The 19,962-nt window shown below is 39.8% G+C and overlaps 1 protein-coding gene across 3 annotated transcripts in view; it reads right to left on the bottom strand.

Annotated features, from left to right (window-relative positions):
- Positions 1 to 1,400: 1,400 nt before the first annotated feature.
- TENM1 (teneurin transmembrane protein 1) overlaps positions 1,401 to 19,962 on the bottom strand; it is a 794,498-nt gene continuing 775,936 nt past the window's right edge. For all 3 annotated transcript variants that reach the window (XM_077888554.1, XM_077888556.1, XM_077888557.1), the window contains 5 exons: positions 18,785 to 19,081; positions 12,246 to 12,633; positions 10,204 to 11,424; positions 9,276 to 9,418; positions 1,401 to 7,072 (listed from right to left, as the gene is read on the bottom strand). In XM_077888554.1, the coding sequence (XP_077744680.1) occupies positions 6,314 to 7,072; positions 9,276 to 9,418; positions 10,204 to 11,424; positions 12,246 to 12,633; positions 18,785 to 19,081 (2,808 nt within the window). In that variant the 3' untranslated portion in view covers positions 1,401 to 6,313. The remainder of the gene's footprint in view (positions 7,073 to 9,275; positions 9,419 to 10,203; positions 11,425 to 12,245; positions 12,634 to 18,784; positions 19,082 to 19,962) is intronic.

The following is a 19,962-nucleotide window of genomic DNA, read 5'->3' as shown; positions in this document are numbered from 1 at the left end:
ACTGATATTCAAAGATCTCTAACAGGGTGAATAGGGAAGGATATGGAGAAATCTCTTCTCTCGTTTAATAATTCTCTCCGTGTAGGCGCTCTGGCCTGTTTCGTTTTGCACACTGCAGGAGGGGTGGGATGCAGAGTTGAAAAAAATGACCAGGTGATACTAATGCTTCCCCCTCACCCCCACCCCCAGTCCCCTGACCCCGTTGCTTTTTGCTGATTGGTTGTGTTGGACCGATCAAGATTGTCTTCTGCTCCAGGAATCTTCTCACTGCATCTGTGTTCCAGTGATCTCCCTTCATCTGTGGGGGATGCGTTCCAAGACTCCCACGGATGCCTGAAGCCATGGATAGTACCGGATCTTAGACATACTATGTTTTGTCCCATGTGTACATATGTGTGAGAAAGTTTAATCTATAGATTAGGCACAGCAAGGGATTAACAACAATACGTAATAAGAAAAAAGAACAATTATAACAATATACTGAAATGAAAGTTACACGGATGTGGACTCTTTCTTTCTCAAGACATCCTGCTGTGCTGTGCTCACCCTTCTTGCGATGATGCGAGGTGATAAAATGCCTGTGTGATGGGAGGAAGTGAGGGGGATGACGCGCGCACCGGGCAGCGTGAGGCTATTCCTGACCTGACAACATCAGAAGATCAAGGAGGAGAGCAAGTGACTCTGGGGCAGCTGAAGCCCTGAAACGCGAAAGTGCAGAGAAGGGGAGACTACCCTATATATCACTGAATAAAAAGGCAGCAGGGCATTTAAGAGTGATGTAAATTCCAGGATTCCAAGCAAGTTTCAGAAACAAACAGGTTGTTTGGACTCTGGGTGCCCCATTACTATCAAGCTGGATTTTGCAAGATCTATCGGCCGCTTTCCCGGTGTCAGTCGTAAATACCTTCTTGTGAAAAATAAGTGCCAAATGGCCACTGTGATTGCCCAGGACGTGCCAGCTGTTGTTTTTTAGTCTTTCCTGACTGCCTTTCTCCCCCACTCTGCTTTTTTGCCAATGCATCTGCGTGCTCTGCTCTCCTAGCTCTACCCCACCCCTTCTGCAATTCATTTTCTTTCCATTGCTCAGAGAGGCATCAACAAGAGAAAGAAGCTTTTTGAAAGTAATAGCCTAGAGGCATTTAAATTTGCCACAGCTACTACTCTTCTTCTCCCCCCCCCCTTTTTTTATTAAATGGTAACTTGTGTCAGAGATCCTATTTGGACAAAAAATAAAAATGAAGAGACATCTGCTTAGGATTAGTGCCTTTTTTATTTCTGCACCTTCATTTTCAAGATGATGTGGTTTTATTGTTCCCTGTTAGTGAGCTACTTTTCAAGTCTCAGGTGACCAGACAGACTTGAGAGTGCAGTTTGGCGCATGAATAAAATGGGACACGGTGTTCATTTGCAATTTTATTTTTTAAAAATGAAATATTCAAAGTACTTTTTTCTTTCAAATATCGACACATAATGTTTAACTTTAAATATTTACAGCATGTTGTTGTGATGCTCTTGTAGAAAAATGCATGCTTCTGGCCTGAAAGCCAGAGCAAAATGCAAAAGACCATTTAACTGCAGCCAGAGAACATGAACCTGTACAGTATCCAGTCACTTTTCAGCACAGGAGTGAGAGCAGGAATACAAAATTGGAACCTATTGTTTCCTAGCAACATGGCTCAGGCCATTATAACACAATTTTCAGTATGATTAGAACCTCTAACTGTTGTTATATAGAAACTGAAAATCTTGGCATACACTGTAAACATCTTTACTTTTCATGAGAAAGTAAGCAGCTAAAAAGAATATTTTTCTGACGTAAAGGCTATACTTCTCTTTTTCACCTTCTTTCTTACTGATGCTTTTGCCAGAAGAATAGTAAAGATCTAGACATTGTCATGATTCATACAAGTAAAATATTTTTCAAGGACACAATCTGATATACTAACATTTATTTAAGAGGTTAAAGTCCACCACTAAATCTAAGGAAAGATTTTTAACTGCCAAACACATTTCCTTTGACAAATAATGTAAGATGACAACTGCCAAGACAAAATCCACAGCAAGTTTAACTAACTATTTTCAGTTACTGTTTAGGAAGTAATTTCTTCTTACACACAGTAGTAGGTTTGGTCCTTAAGAGCTTTCACATGAAGGACACACTGAAATAACAGTCACTATTTTGTGGTTGAATTCTTTTTGTTGTTTGTTGTTTTCTGTTTTTTTTTGTTTTGCTTTTTAAATTTTTTTGTTTTTTTTTGTTTTTTAATGTTTTTAAATTTTTTTGTGTTTTTTTTTTTTTGTTTTTGTTGTTTTTTTTTCTTTTGCAGAATAAAGAACCTTACAGAAGGCTGTGGAAGAGCAGTCTGAGATCTGAAGTACTAGTCAAGTCAGCTATGTGTATGTGAGTTTCTCCAAGAAAACAAGAATGTTGCATCCAATCTGTAGCCTTCTGTCTCTCCACAAGCTAGAATACACTCCAGTCTCCCCTAAAGTGTCTTTCAATAGTTGATTCCTGCACTCTTGCTTTCATTATAATCGCCCTTACAGGAACGTATCTTTATAAATGCAAAAACTTCACCCTGACTCTCTCAGGTGATATTACAGTGGGGTCTAGTCTGGTTAAAAATGAATTTTTAAAAAAGGAAAGAAAAGAAAAAAAGTAGGAGCAACATGATAGAATGTTTGAAACTGTGTCAACAGAGATGAAAAAGAAAAATCTTAGAAAAATTATCATTCAATTTTATACTTCTCTATGTAGTTAGCATGTGAATTCCAAATTATACATTGTCAAGTTTTTATACATTTGGCTATGTTGTATATATATATATTATATATATAGTCTATATATTATAGGTCTTCTAGATAAATTGACAGTAAAGGACATACTTATACAGTATTTTGCTGGGTTAAAAATAAAACATATGTCTATTTATATGGTGAGTGTTTTGCTAGAAATTAGTATGAATTGGGCTTTATTTCCCTTTCCTTCAGGAGTCATGCTTCTAATCAATAAGATTAGAATGACAACTAAAAATATATGTTTTTAAATGTCTGTTAAACTGTCAACTTTGCAGTTCATTTGGATCTCTAGACTGTAGTGCAAGAGTAAAAACAAAACAAAACAAAACAGCACAAATAAAATGGGCCTAACTAGGAAAAAGAAACAACCACAGAGTATTCTCTGCCTCCAGCCCAGAATGTTCTTCGTGAGAGCCCAACTAGCATGCTCTCATTTGAGCTTACTTGAATAGTGTGTGGCTGTGCAGTGTCAGCTGCCTGTGCTCTGGGTTTGAGAAATTCATATCTTTCTCTTTAGGATGCATTTACTTTCATCAGGAAATGCAAACAAATTGTTCTTTCATTAAGTTAAACTTCAGAACTACAAATCGATGAAGGCATTCTTTGTATTCAGCTGAACTATGTACCCAATATCTCCGTGTTCTTATTAAGAAATGCCAAAATGTTTCTCTTAGATTTACTGTTCATTGGTGCTAACCTTTTGGGTTTTTCCTCTTTCTTTCCAAAAACTTTGGAAGTTGTAAAGAGAGTAATAATAGTTCAAGGCAGTATTAAAACCACAGCTGTAAGTGATAAAAAGTGCATTTCCTGAATATAATACAAATATAACTTTAAGAAACTAAAGGCACAAACTAAATAAATATGTATTACAAACTAGAAATGCACAGTTCAAGGTAATTACTATTAAGTAAAAGCTTCAAATATTTGTTTCTAATGGATATTTAAAGCAGTTTGAAAATGATACATCAGTGAATTGCAAAAAAGTATAATAATCGCTTAAAATATAAGCAAAATAGACTCTAATATTGACATCTTGGATTAGTGATAAAATACATCATCACATTTATGAATGCACTCTCTATATACAGTTCGCAAATTATTTTTCCATTGATTTAAAAGAAAATCAGAGGTTCTAGGAATTTAAGGTCCATTTTTAGGTTGGTGTGGAGGTATTCAAATTTTCAACAAGTTTGTTCATAATTTTAGAATCCCATCTTAAATAAATACTGTACCACTAACGCAGGCCTGATTCAGAAAAAAGAAAAGCAATAATATGATTGTAGTCTATATTAGTAATCTCTTGAGCTGGTGTGCTTCCAATTAAAAAGAGAGAGGAGGGGCACCTGGGTGGTTCAGTTGGTTAAGCATCTGCCCTGACCTCAGGTCATGATCTCCTGGTCCTGGTCCTGGTCCCGGTCTTAGGATCAAGCCCAGCATTGGGATCTGTGCTCAGCGGGGAGTCTGCTTCTCCTTCTCCCCCTCCGCCTGCCCCTCCCTCCCCTCATGCTCTCTGTCTCTCTCTCAAATGAATAAATAAAACCTTTAAAAAAAGAGAGAGAGGAGCTCATCATGAATTCTCTCTCTTTCGGAATACATGTGTAAGAATGTGGTAATCTCAACCTGATGTTTTTGAAAATGAAATGTCTGGATATACCTTCCCCTGCTGTGCAGATCCTTGCCTTTCCCTTATTCTACTTGGTGGAGTAAGGAGTCAGACTCTTTAGAAACCTTAACCTGAGCCTGAATTCTGACTTTGCATATTTTCAAAAAAACTGCCATCACAAAGCAGGGCAATGACCCCCACACTGCATTTAGGCAGTAGCTGGAAAGAATCCAAACTGTAACATTCCATCAAATTTTCCTTCAGACATAGCAAATGTGCAGACCCAGTGATGAAAGTGCTGAAGCTGGCTCAGGGGAATTTTCAACAGGCCACATTGTGCTGTCGTGTATTTTCATTTGTGGTAACGTACAATTACACAGCGTTTTACAAACTGTCTCTTTGTCACTGGGCACAAATCTCACAGCTAACGAAGGGGCTTCTTTTTACTACAGGATTCATAAAGATTGAGAAACTGCAGCTGATATTAACACTAATCCTGATCTTTTTCCAAAGTTTAACTGATCATGGAACAAAATTACCCTTCCTGGAAAATAGTTATTTTTCTAGGCAGGACAGATGATTAAATCAAAATAAATGGGTGAAGACAGAGATCTAAAATAAATAACTGCATAAATTATTTTAGCAAAAAACAGTCTGCCTCTCTATAATTAGTTGAAATGTCTGAGATCGGAAAGGGTTCACTTAATTAAATTTCCTTACTGTGGTTGGGAGATGGTCAATGCAGAATTGTACATTTGAAAGATAAATCCAAGGGGGATGAATCAATGTGGCAGCAACTACTGTGATGTTTGGTTTGGTCTTTCCTTTGGTACTTTCCTTTCGTCTTAGTACTAGGTCTGTTTGTTTGTTTGTTTGTTTGTTTTGAAAGGTTTTGGCTCTTGTGAATTTCTGCAGTAGTAGTGAACATATTTATTGGCATGTCAGGCATGCATGCCTGCTGACGCCTCTTTTTTCTTTTTCTTTTTCTTATTTTGTACCAGAATCATTTGTAGTAAATTACCTTTCGTGTGCACAAAGCCATTGGATTAGTGTATAAATACGGAATCACTAACGTGAAACTATGACCAAAACACACCCTATATATAAATGAGAAATTCCTACCCAGGTTAATGAAAGCTATGCTTACATGATGCCAATACAGCTGGACAATTTGGTAAAAAAATGTAGTCAGAACAGGTTGTGTGGGAGAAGTTAACACTGGCCAGCTGCCCTGGTATCATGTACACACAAGCAGATAGTGGCAATTCAGTCTGGTTACCACACCCGCAGGGAAGCGTGGTAGGCAGAACCCAGCCACCACACGCCAAAACACAGCACAACAACATGGCATTTACTTTCACAAGCAAGGAGGAATAACCAGGGAGGAGAGGCAAATGGGTCCTGACTCTGGGAGATGGTGGCTGAGGACATTTTACACTTCTTTTTACGTTTCCTATTACGCATCTGGAAAATGTGAGAGGGCTGGCAGTCTTTCGAAATGCAAGGTTCAGAATATTGCACCACATCTTCAAATAGCCCATAAGCTCTGCCGACGGTTAAATGTGAAATTTTGTGTCACGATAGAGATATAGAACCTTGAGTTCTTTATATTTGAACATGTGCATGGCTTGACAAATTTAAAGTGGTGCTTTCTGAATACTTTTGTTTTAGCTGTTTTACTTGTGTTATTTTGAATACTGCCACACAAGAACTAAAAATCTGTCATTTCTTAAAGAGTTTAAACAAACAATATTAAAATACCATCTTCCGTCACATTGAAAGGCAGTTGGATATGTTTTTCCTCCATATTTACATATACAGAGTTCTGATCTAGAAAACCAATACAATAAACCATTTTATGTTTTTAAAAACAGGCAGTCTTTGGTGACGCAAAGGCAGAGATTTTTTTTGTTACCTCCTGCCTATTTCGCTCTGTCTCATAAAGTGAATATTGTTGGCACTGTCAGAAAGTTCTAGATACTGCTCAACAGACAAAACAAAATACCCATCATAACCTTGTACCCTCCCAGTGCTCAACAGCTGCTGCTTCTCCCCCTCTGTCCATGCTCGAATACCCTCCTCCCCTTCTTGCAGCCTTCTTTGCTCCTTAGTCCAGGCCTGGGCCACAGCGCGCTGTCTGGCAATCTCCAACACGTGATTCTTCTCCTCTTCGACAGTTGTCCCATACCGGATGTTGAAGCACAGAGCCCCGTGCTGGAGCTGGATATCTGCAAACCGTCTAGTCCTCCCATTCAACACAGAAGTCATCTGGGACACAGTGACATTGACACCATTCTCTAGAATCCGCCTCCCCCCTGTGTTACCAATGAGCACCAGGTCTTCCTCCAGAGACCCGAGCTTAATGAAATAGTGAGTGTCCCTCCCCTCTATGGTAAAATGTAGGTTTTCCAGGTAATGAGCATTATTGAGAATGGCAGCAAGCCGCCTGCTATCTTCATTTGCTACTCCTATGATATCGGCTGTTACTATGCCATCCTTGATGGCGAATTTTATACCTTTTCCAAAGACAGAAGGAACAGCAGCAAACCTTGGTTGCTTCCCTCCTTCAAGGCACCGTCCATCATTGTATCGAGGGGTCATAGGAAGTTGGTCCAAGGAAATGAAATTCCTGAGCTGTTTCTGGAGCTCGCACTGAATACCTAGAATGGTCTAGGAAAGAAGAAAGGTACAGTGCAAATGCTTGGTGATTGTGAAAAGCACCTTCTTGCCTTACCGTTCCGGTGAGTGATTTCACAACAAATTTCACTCCAAATTTGGAATCTCTTCATCAGAGATTTGGCAAGGACACGACTAACAGGTTACTGGGTCACCTTGCATATACTTCTTGTGGCCTCGGTGAGTTAAACATAGGGTGATTTGTTCAAGCTTGGTATCATAGAATCTCAGAGCTAGGAGCCACTTCAAGGTAAGTGGGTCCAGCTCCTCCTGAAGAAAGACATTTTAATTTCACCAGTGTAACTAATACTGACTAGCTGTTTGTCACTCTGTGTGGTGTGATACAGTAGCCACGGTGAGGGTAGAGATGGCTTAAGGCATTATTCTTGCTTTTTTTTTTTTACAGATTTTATTTATTTATTCATGAGAGACAGAGAGAGAGAGAGAGGCAGAGACACAGGCAGAGGGAGAAGCAGGCTCCATGCAGGGAGCCCAATGCGGGACTCGATCCCGGGTCTCCAGGATCAGGCCCTGGGCCGAAGAAGGCACTAAACCGCTAAGCCACCCAGGCTGCCCTATTCTTGCTTTTAGAGATTGTAACCAGGGCATCCCTGGGTGGCTCAGCGGTTGAGTGTCTGCCTTCGGCCCAGGGCCTGATCCTGGAGACCCGGGATCGAGTCCCGCATCGGGCTCCCTGCATGGAGCCTGCTTCTCCCTCTGCCTGTGTCTCTATGTCTCTGCCTCTCTCTCTCCCTGTGTCTCTCATAAATAAATAAATAGAATCTTTAAAAAAATTAAGAGATTGTGACCTTATAAATGACTACAACAAATCAGTAAGAAGTTCACTGATCTTCTTATGTGTACTTAAAAAAAAAACAACCTTTTTTTTTTTACATTTTTATTTATTTATTTATTTATATAGAGAGAGAGACACACACACACAGAGGCAGAGGCACAGGCAGAGGGAGAAGCAGGCTCCATGCAGGGAGCCCGATGTGGGACTCGATCCAGGGTTTCCAGGATCATGCCCTGGGCTGAAGGCAGTGCTAAACCGCTGAGCCACCGGGGCTGCCCAACAACCCTTTTTTATTATGGGCATTTTCAATATTAGGAAATCAAGAGAATAGTGAACCTCCAAGTATCCATAACAAAGCTTCAGCAATTTCAACATTTTGATTAACTTTTTAAAGGACTTTTAATTATAAAAAAGACTTAATTACTTTTTAATTACAAATATTACTTTTACATATTATATGACTTTACAAAACAGGATAAGCCTATAGTACCTATTTAGAATTGCCTTTCCCTTATAAATTTTAAAAAGATTTTATTTATTTATTTAAGAGAGAGCAAAAGTGAGAGTGAGAGAGCATGAGCTGGGGTGAGGGTAGGACAGAGGGAGAAGCAGACTCCCCGCTGAGCAGGGAGCCTAATCCAGGGCTCAATCCCAGGACCCTGAGATCATGACCTGAGCCAAAGGCAGATGCTCAACTGACCGAGGCAGCCAGGTGCCTCTGATTTTTTACACTTAAATTTCAAGCCCCCCCATCCATATTTGTTTTATTTTGCTGAAGTAATTTTTTTTTTTTTTCTGCAAAGAGACACTCCTCCATTTCTTTCAGTTGTAGGGAAAAGTTACTTCTTGTTTTCATTTGTACCTCATACTCTTGATGAAATTATCTGCTGAACCGTGAATAGTTTGGTATTCCTATTTTCCCAGACACTTTATCCCTATAATATTTATTATTTTTACTTCAATGCTCTTACATACTTTTTCTTTGTCAGAATAATTTAATTCTGTTCTTCCCATGCTTTTAATGCACTATGCCTTAAATTATTTTGCTGTTGGAAATTTTTATGTCAGTGAACAGTTTTCTCTATACAGAATCCATAATTGCCCTTGGCAGCCCGTTTCAGAATTTTAAAAGTTTAGTTTCTCTTGTTTGTTTACTGCAGCAAGTCATCAAATCCCATGTTAGTCTTGTCTTTTCTAAAAGCTCCAATTCTCTGATCCTTTCTTCATGGAAACTTTTTTCCTACCTCCTCATTAATTAATTAATTAATGGACAATTGTGGACATTTCAGTGAATATTCAAGACAACTCAAAAAGAAGTAAATGAATATATGTTAATGCCATGTCATGGTGTTGGATGATCTGCTTTTTCAGACAAATAGAGATGGTAAAATTTTAACTAACCTTTCCAGGATCCCACTCTTGAGTTTTTGTCTGAAGCTGTAGAAGTTCATAAGTTAATTCCAAATTTTCTAATTCTGGTTTGGGAAATCCAGGTAGAACATTGTGTAACTGGAAACCAAACAGCTCCAACCAACTTCCAATGTCTGTGAGGCACAAAATATAAAAGAAAAAAATGATGAAGCCCATACTTTACAACCTTTGTGGAAAGCCTGAACTGTACCTCTCCTGCCTTCAAAATGTTCAGCCAATGGGAAGTTAGGGATAAAATTCTCCCTACTATCACCTGCTCTAAAATATATGATCCTCTCTCTACAGGGAAACCTTTTGATTCATGGATAATCACAGAGATAGGTTCAGTTTACAGCACTGAAACTCTTAATGTGATAATAGCACTGAGGTCACACAGTCCACAATATTAGATTTATTTGGTAGAACATAATCCTGAATTTTTCTTTTATGAAATTATTCATATAAGATTTTTAAAAAAGATTTTATTTATTTGAGAGAAAGTGAATGAGAGAGACAGCAAACACAAGCAGGGGGAGGGGTAGAGCAAGAGAAATAAGCAGACTCCCCACTGAGCAGGGAGCCCGACGCTGGGGCTCCATCCTAGAACCCCGAGATCATGACCCTAGCTGAAGGCAGATGCTCAACCAACTGAGCCACCCAGGCACCCTTCATATAAGCTTTTAAGAGTGAGAACTATAAACAGAATGCTTAAAAGGGAAGAAAAGGTGTCCTGGGATGCAAAAGTATCAGGTCTTCTGCCACATGCACAGTTCTGCTCACTCTAGCAGACTAAGGAAGAGAGTGACTGCACAATAACTTGTGGCCTAACTGGCAGGAAGAGGAAGCATATTTACAGAGGCACTGAGATTATATGATAAACACCATAATGTTATATCAAGTTTAGTGTAAAGTTTTATACCTGTGGTATACTTTGCAACGTCTTGAATTTTGCCAACTGGGTAGTTATTTTCAAAGGAGTAGAGGTTGAATGGTTTAGGAAGGAGGTTCAACTGTTTCCATATGTGATGATTAGGTGTCGTCCACCTACCAGCAACAACATCATAATCCCGTTGCCCCAGGTGCACTAATTTAGTAAGCAAATCATACAGTCCTCCATGAAAACCAATGATGACCTGAAAGTCAGGGTAAGTGTCATGATATATATCTCCATAAGGTGTGTACAATATCTCCTTTATCACCTGACCTCGACTGCTAAATACAGCCAGTGGGGTGCCTGTATTATCACAGGCTACATAATATTCTTCACCACTGCTTAGCTCCATGGCAATAAGGTGACCTTGGAGATCATAATACAGAGATGTGATCTCTGAGCTCGTGTGGTTGTACAAATGAGTGACTCTTATGGGGTTGGCAAGGTCTGCATAAAAGAACTGAAGGTGTTGCCCTAGGCTGGACTTACTGGCGACACGTCGCCCAAGCCCATCATAATAATACTGCACAGTCCAGCCAGAAGCCTTATTGTAGGCTTTCTGCAGCAGACCATTAGAATTATATTCAAAGATATCATTTCCCCTCTGCCTCAGAAAGCCATCTTCATCCATTTTATACTGAATTTCTCCTAGTCTGGTGATGCGGTCTCGGAGGTCATATCGGAGAGGAGTAAGACGAGCACTATTCCCATGGCTTAGGAGGTTGATGTTTCCATTCAGATCATAACTATAACGCCACTGCGTTTTGTCATTTACAGAAACAGTTTGAAGTTGCCCATCAGCATCGTATTCATAGAAGTATCTTGTTATGTTGGCATCTACTCCTACTCTTATATCACATATTACCATACGCCCCATATTATCATATTGAATAGTCATCCAGTAGGCAATTGCCTTTAGGATTTCATATTGAACTTCAATAACTTGTCCGTTGGCACTGAAGATTTTGGTGTGCTTCATCACCGTAGTAGTTATGACCTGATTTAAATCGTAATTAATGACACTGAATTTTCCAAACTGCTCTGTTCTACCAGAAACATCAACATATCGGTACAGATCTATGGGCAAAGGGGTCTCATTGATCACAGCTTGCATGCTGGTGACGCGGAAGTTGTTGTAGCTGTAGTCAAACCGAGCATTCACCAGACCTTCTTCACTGAATCTGAAGATCTGGCGTCCAATAAGAGGTCCTGAAGAATCAAAATAAAAATAATGAGAACAGAACTAGATGCATAATGTTGAGCAGTCAGAAAGATCTAGTGTCACTGACTTTAGTAGTGATACTTTTACATTCACACCTGGGCATATCATCTCATAGATACATACTCTTATAGTTGTGGTCATTAAATATGAAAAGAATACCAGATGCTATAGTTATAGAATGATTTAATTACAAGGAACTATTTAAGTAATAACTCATTCAGTGGCTTGGGGTGGTGAGACTGATATTATAAACATGTTTTCTTGTTATAATAACTGACAAAAGTACTTTTAATTTGTTTAACCTATGTGACAAAGTCAGTAGGTCAGGTGTTGACAAAGTCCAGCATTAAGGTAACTGACTTTGGGCATTTTATAAGCCCAAAGGATGAAATATATTCAAAAGTCCTGACTTTTGAACATGTTTTGTCATCAACTGAGGCTTATAAAGGTCACACGGGGCTTAGGCCCTTGCCAGGGACGCTCAAGTCTTGTAGCTGTGTCTCTGGGAAGATCTGGTGGAGAGTTAGGATGGAGGACACAGTTCGACCACGTTCTTGGATCTCAACTTTTCCAAGAGCTGAGACACAGAAAGAGAAATGCCCAGTAGGTTTTTAAGGAATCAGCTTTCATGCAGCCTATAACAGGGGTTTTAAATTTTCAATGGAAGATATTTAGTAAGTAAAGTGAATGTTTATTGGATTGGATGACTACAGGTTAATGCTTCTGTTTCACACTGTGGCCGGTAAAAATTTCATAAAACAATACTGACCCATATGGTTGTACACATCACCACCCTTTCACAACAAACCTGTTTGCCTGTATCTGATTGTGCAAATGAAGCCGTCGTACATCAGGTGTATTGTCTTAATCACCCCAGAAGACTCTTCATATGTTAATGTGACCTGAGTGGTATCATAGAGAATCTCAGACAGCCTTGCTTGCTTGGTGTATTTGTATAAAACTCTGCGCCCTGTTCCCAGATGCAGGGTCTGTAGTAGTCGGCCATCTCGACTATAGTCTTGGATAAAAGAAGTGCTACTGTCTGGTGGGGTGTAGATGTTCCGGTAGTAGCCAACTGAAAGCATGGTTTGTAGGCTGTGGCGCACCATACTAGGCATGGTGACGGAGAGCAGACAATCTGATTGGTCGTATTCAAAGATGTAACGTCGCTGGCTATGTAAGAGAAGCATCACGGACTGAAATGAGACAAAGGCAAAATAGCATAATATGTACCACTGAAGTTGAGGAGACTAAATAAACACATTCATCCATTCAACACAGATTTATTGAGCACTTGCTATGTGTCAGGCACTGAGGTGGACCTTAGTGGATATAACAATGGGCAGGAATGGTGTCTATCCTCGTAGAGCTTACAGCTTAATGGAGGAGAAAGATAAGCAACCAAGCAACTGCAATATAGTGTGCAATGTGTTATGATGGAAGAAGGACAGGGTGCTTATGCGAGTAGAGGAAGAATAGCTAAGCTAGACTTAAGAAGTCAGGAAAGGCTGCCCAGAGAAAGTGACATCCGAGTTGAGACCTAAAGAATGACTAGGGTTTGGCCAGGTGAAGGTAAAGAGGTGGGGGGAGCAGGGTAGGGAGGGAGTACTCCTGACAGGGGGCACAGCATTGTGAAGGTCTGGATAAGAAAGAGGACATGGGTTTTCAGAGAATGAGAGGAATTTTGTGTGGCCAGAGCATGGGTGTGTTGGGGGGTACTGGTGAATGGCAAGAGATGAGGCCAGTTAAGCAGGCTGGGTCCAGATTGTGCTGGGCTTTCTAAGCCATGCTAAGGAGGCCGGACTTAAGCATGTTGGCAACAGGGAACCAATCACTGAAAGACAAGTTGAAAGAGAGGGTGCTTGCAAAGCTGGGAGAAACAATCAAGTCATAGATAACCCCAGAAAGGTTATTGTTTGTGTAGTACCATCCATGTGGAGGTGGACTGGAGGGAGGTAAGTGGAGGGGAGGGCATGCCACATATTGAGTTATAGCCACCAAAAAGTATTTATTGACTTCACGTAGTTGTAATGTCTCCTCAAAACTTGTATATAAAATATAACAATTATTTTTTTGCAATTTATGTTTTATTTATTTTTTGAATATAGTTGACATTTTAAAAAGATTTTATTCTTAAGTAATCTCTATACCCAACATGGGGCTGGAACTTAATAACCCCAAGATCAAGAGTTGCACCTTCTACTGGCTGGGCTGGCCAGGAGTCCCTATAGTTGACATTAAAAAAAAAATCTGAGTGTAGTTGACAAGTAATTCATGTTTTAAATTATATTGGGGGAACATGCCATTAAAAAATGAGGAATTCTCTGGATATGCAACCCCTTTCCTCAAAACTGATCTGTATTTCAGAAAGTTATTTGTGGAGTTATAATGCCTCACTTGTATTTAGGTATTTCACTGATATTGGTTTACCTTATTTTAACTTTTTTTGTTATTATTTTAACTTTAAATCTAAACATAAAAGGAGCACTGTTTTACAGAGGCCTCAATCCTATTTCTAATTGAGAAACATTTAAATCTCATCTTTTAATAAAAAAAAATGCTCACCCCTGGAGACTCTGATATAACTCTCTAAGGAAGCTTTACCCCTCCCTCCTTGAGAATTACCTTATCAAGCAAAAGGATTTAATTGAGCTTTATTTTCTGAAGTTTGTGTCATGAAAACAATAGGTATCTCTTCATTTGCTAAACATAAAATACATTAATATTTATGAATATGAATTATGTAAGCCTATAATAATATACACTTCAGTCTTCTAAATATGCAATTATATTCTGGTATTAAATATATTTCTTGAAAATGCATATCCTCCCTGCCCTTCTGAGAATTATTGATTTTGAATCGTGTGTCAGAACCATGAAGTCAAAGTCTGCAATTATTTGCTCATTTGTTCCTCCTTTCTGCTTCTTCCCACCACGTACTCTGTCTTGTGGACACAAAGCTGCGTACAGAAAGCCTGTCACCTCATCACCTGTGGAAGGCCCGAAGGTCCCCAAAACCCTGCTGAACAGAGGCAGGAGACTTGGCATGAGGACATGAAGGGAGAACTACATCCCCGACCAAGGCAGAACCAACAGAAGCTGGGGGGAGCTGGTGAAAAATGCCTTTGCATTACCTCTATGCTTAAAGTCAGGTTTCTCAGCTCCTTTCCAGTCTCTCCTGTCAGTTTGCCATGAACAAATGACATCTGTCACCTGTGATGCGGGCCAGGGACAATCACCATATGGCTCCCACACACTATCTAGTACCAGCCTGCCTGGGCTATGCCTTTTCCAGTCACTGTGCGTGCCTTGCCAAACATTGACAACACATCGCCATTGTGTTCTCTCCCCTGTCTAGTCCATCGTGCTGCAGTAAGCCACTGCCTGACCCCTGTCCTAGGTGGTGCTGATGCTGTGCTGTCTCAAAAGCTCCCTGGTCTGTTTTAAAGCTTTCTGCCAACGGCAAGGATGTGGATGACGTGATGAGAAAGCTCGTGAATGTAACTGTTGTGTTGCCGGAATGCCATTTAGCTCTCACTTGGCTGCTTTTTCACTTTGGGTGGGCACTAGTCTCAGTTTGTTCAAAAACAATGCATGTGAGTCCATCCAGTGCCCACAGGGCTGCTACGACAGGATAAAGGGCCATTTCTTATGAGCCCAAACAATAGAGTGGGAGACTTTGTATTTTTTTAATTGGTTGTGAGATCCTAAAAGAGATCATTGTAAAGAAGAAAAAAAGAGCAAGCATGTAGATTCATTTGAACAAGAATAGAAATGAGCAAAGGTAGAAATTTGAAAAGGTAAAGCACTTGAAGAACCACCAGATGGCAGTGTGGGGCCACCTGGAAGCTCAAGGCACCCAGCATTGTATCCCTTTAGGCAGCCTTTGAAAATTTCAGCCCCGAAGAGACCATTTTGTGTGAATGTATCAGACTAAAGCATCTTATTAAATGATTATAAAATATCTTTAAATGCATTTTAAAAATGAAGTCCTTAAGAACGATTTTAGGAAACTGAAAGATTTACATTTTACTGTAATGCAAAATTTTAGCCCCACAAGTCTTCAAAATATAATTAACTCAGAGAAGCCTCATAAATCAAGATAGAGAATTAATGACCACAAAGAGAAAATTCAAGAAACAATAATTGATTTTTTTTAATAGAGAAGAGATCATTTAAGCAACCGCAGCTATTACCCAAATAATTATTTTTCTCCTAATGGCTACAGACCATTGTGCATGAAAATGATACACATAACTTGCACTTGCTCTAGAGGAAGTCACACAATTTCTACAAAATTTCTGCACACTGAGGTGAAATATTTGCTGTTGCTTTTTAATATATCATGGTATAGGGATGGCAAGCAAATTTACAGAGGTAATATCCAAAGTATTTTGAGCTTGAGAATTCCTACTTTAAAATATATTACAAGGGCCAGTCTCTGTCTTTGTTTTGTCCCAGGAATAGTGAAAGAATGTGCCAGCAAAGGCCATGTTGAAGAGAGGACTGAAAAGAGCACAGGAAGACAACCCCATTACCTCACCACAAAAGTTAAATCTGAATTGGATTTTGGAGATGCCTGTGTGGCTCAGTGGTTGGGCGTCTGCCTTTGGCTCAGGGCATGATCCTGGGTCCTGGGATGGAGTCCTGCATCGGGCTCCCCGCAAGGAGCCTGCTTCTCCCTCTGCCTATGTGTCTGCTTCTCTCTCTCTCTGTGTCTCTCATGAAAAAATAAATAAAGTCTTTAAAAAAATAAATTGGATTTTGGTAAATTCATTATTCCTTCCCTTTTTATTTTCTAGAATCACAATTTCAAACATGCTTTAATTTTGTTCTTTTTTTCCTTCTTTCATTTTCCTTCCTCCTTTCCTTCCTTCTGTTCTTTCTTATTTTAACTTCCCTTCAAGTAGAGGTAAGTAAGTAGCATTTGTTAGTGATTGGAAAATAAATCCTAAAATGCACTATGTAAACTGAAAGAAACTAACTTTTGTTTTTTGATAAGATGTTCTGGGCGGTTTATATTATTTCATTTAATCATCATATCTATTGAGTGAATTAGTTATTACTACTGGTAATTATAATGTTGATAAAATCAATCTCATGATAAATGGTTTTTGGAAAGTAGAGAACCATTTCATAGTTGTGTGTTTTGCAGGATCTGAGTTTTGCATAATACGATTAAGTCAAGGGATACCTTTTTTTTAAAAAAAACGTAGGCTCCACATCCAGCATAGAGCACAATATGGAGCTTAGACTCACAACCTGGAAATCAAGACCTGAGCTGAGATCAAGAGTCAGATCTTAACCGACTGAGCCACCCAGGTGCCCTGAGGCTACCTTTTAATTAGAGAACAAATTAAATATGAACTCAAGAAAGGGACAAAAGTCAACTAACTAAAAGGCACAAGTGATTCCACTTGTCTCACTGGTCAGTAAACTAGTCTTTGGAAGTCACTAGGGCTTCTCTTTTTTTTTGGGCTTCTCTTAAAACATGAGACAACAGTCTGGTCTTGTGTCCACTGCAGACACTGGCAGTCTCATAGAGGTTTTGTTTGTTTGTTTGTTTTTAGAGTTATTGCCAACTAAGTTTCTGTAGCAAAGAGAACATAGGTGAAGTTTCCTTCACATGATTCTTTTCTCAGGAAAGTTTGAGGAGATAATCAGCTAATTCAGAAAAGAGAAAAAGTAAAATAGCTTCTTTGGTGTCAAAGAGGCTGCACGAAGGGCTAATATTCAAGTTTTTAGTAGTCTCTTCCGCTATTGTATAGGCAGTCTAAATGAAAAGTCTTAGAGACTCAGATGTAACTGTCTACAGGCAGTTATAGCTCAGCGGCCAAACCGTGGTGCTAATGAAGTTGGGGTTATGAGTTCAAACCCATGCATACTCCTAGGGAGTGATGGTTACTTCAAGCTACATGTATGACCTGTGAAAGGGTCAGTGCAAACCCATCCTCATTCCTCAAAAAACAAATCAGCCTATAGTCTAATAATCAGCGGTACCTTTTTTTCATATGAAGGTCGTCATTACATGCATTGCCCCTGTAAACGTACCACCAAATATCTGGATGCACAGAATTTTGTACCGAGTTCAGCACTTTATGCACATGAGCCATAGGATTTTTCAAATCATTCTTGTTACCAAAATTCAAGAGGAGAGATCCACTCTGTATAAGATTCAGGTGCTCCCAGTGTAGAGTACAGATTATAGATTGGATCTATTTCTTCAGCAGACAAGGGGTGGATACAGCAGAGGACTCTCTTCTTTACCCTGGCTCCCAAGTGGAATTCTGCTTTATCTCCTAGGCATTTGCAACTTGGCAATTTCCCCAGCAACTGCCTCTGGGAAGTAGTATTATAGTTTCATAATCACATACAACCACTGGCACGCTATTTTCCCCCAAAACTTTGGGGAGTGTATCAGAAAGGCTTGGCGTTATTTGGTGCAAAGAGTGAAATTTTGTCATGTGAGCTCTGAGCTCCTGTGATTTCTGTAAGAACTTCTAGGGGTTAACTTGCACTCATTACCCTTGAATCCTCAAGGGAAAGCATTTTTCAATTTTCCCAGAAATTAATTCAGGACTGATGAATTCAGTTGAATGGATAGATTTGGGAAACAAAAGACACCATCTTAGGACATCAGAAATTGAGATGGTGGATGGAAATCATTTTCTCTTATGGTTCTTTGCTACTGATCTGGCCAGAAACCATTTTGCCACATGGAGGCTGTCTGACAAATGGTTCCGGTGGTGGGATTAAAATCCTTGTCTATTTCCATCAGACAGGAGCCCACGAGCTCCCATTACGGGTGCTGCTGGAGACTCTCTGTACACAAAGGACTATTACCAATGAGGCCCCACTGCCACCATTTGCTCAGACTGATTACTTGTGAAAATCAGTCCTAAAATGTATGCTACTAAAACTTGACTGATTATCCCAACAAAATTAGAATTCCTTATCCTCTGTGTAAGAGGCTCTTTTCCAGAGCTGAGATACATTAACACACAATTTCATAATTTTCTACCTATTTTACCTCAGTGTGAGCTTTCATAATAATAAAGGTGCCTTTTCAAGAGCGTGAGCAAATATGCTCAAATGAGGAGAAAGCTAAGCCATTATCCTGACTTCGGTTTGAAAGGGTACCTGGCAGAGTGTGGGGTTGGGGAAAGTTTTTAGCAGAAAAACAACTTATCCTTATAGATACATTTTGTTGTTGTTACTTCTACAGAGCAGAATTGCCAGGACAGACTTTTCTCCTGTAGATCTCTTCACCAAGCTTGGTAATTAGGGCCATTTTCAATATTCTCATTCAGAAACTCAGACCTAGTTTATTTTCCCGGACATACTTACCTTTTCTAAGTAGGTATAGCTCCAAATTTTCCCATCAGCCCAAGTTCTTGAAATTATTTTCCCACTCTGGTCATATTCCATTTTTTCATTCCACGTCCCTCTTTGAATAAACGTCACCAATCCCGAAGGTGAATATGTGATGTTCACTTCATTATATCTGCTTACAGGGGACCACAGAATTGGTCGTCCAGTCTGGTCATAAAGAATTCGAAGGGTGAATTTCCGGTGGTCATCATAGATCTTTCCTGTGCGAGTTATGTGATCAAAATCTATGGAGAGCAGGTTTCGGTTGTGGGCCTACAAAACAGATATGAGATACATTTTAAGCACTGCTTTGGTTCCTCTCATGAAATGCATTCACAGTCATGAAGCCACCACCTTAAATCCACCTCAAGCTAAAGACAAAAGAAGATGTTGGGGGTGGGTGTCGGGAGGACGGAAGGCCAGTTATGGGAGGTTTTCAGGTTTTCAGGCAAAGCACAGTAAACTGGGATAGAGTTTTTATGCAGATTTAAGTCCTCACCTTTCCCACTGATAAGAGTTTCTAGAGATTTAGAGCCATCTTCCCCTTCCTGGTACAGAGAGGGAGACACCCTTACAAACGGAGATTTCCCTTATAAACATAGATGCCTCTTACAAAAGGGCGACTTCTACTCAGTTTTCAGAGCTTCTGTGTCTGCTGCTTCTTTTTATTTTATTTTTTTTATTTGAGTTCAATTTGCCAACATATAGCATAACACCCAGTGCTCATCCCGCCAAGTGCCCCCCTCTTAATATCAGCCTGAATACCTGGGTGGCTCAGTCCCTTAAGCGTCTACTCCTGGTTTCCTTTTGGGCCATGATTCCAGGATCCTGGGATCAAGCCCTGCATGGGGCTCCTTGCCCAGCCTATAGCTTGCTGGGAGTCTCTCTCTTCTTCTGCCTTTCCCTAACCTTGCATGCACTCGTGTGTGTGCCCGCTTGCACACACACTCTCTCTCTCTGAAAAGAAAAATCCGCCTAAAATAAACTTTACACCAAAAAGGCATATTTTAGGGTGGCAAATTCTGCTCCTTCAAACGAGAAAGGAGAGACTTTGAGAAGTGTCAACAGCAGGAGTCAGGAACCATTTCATTAGCAGCTTGTCTGTGCACCAGTCATTTCTTCTATTAGGGGTTTAGTTTTCTTATCTGTGAAAT

The sequence above is a fragment of the Canis aureus genome, chromosome X, assembly GCF_053574225.1.
Source record: "Canis aureus isolate CA01 chromosome X, VMU_Caureus_v.1.0, whole genome shotgun sequence".
In the NCBI taxonomy this organism is placed as follows: domain Eukaryota; kingdom Metazoa; phylum Chordata; class Mammalia; order Carnivora; family Canidae; genus Canis; species Canis aureus.
The sequence above is the reverse complement of the archived record's forward strand: the minus strand, read 5'-3'. Positions and strand labels throughout refer to the sequence as shown.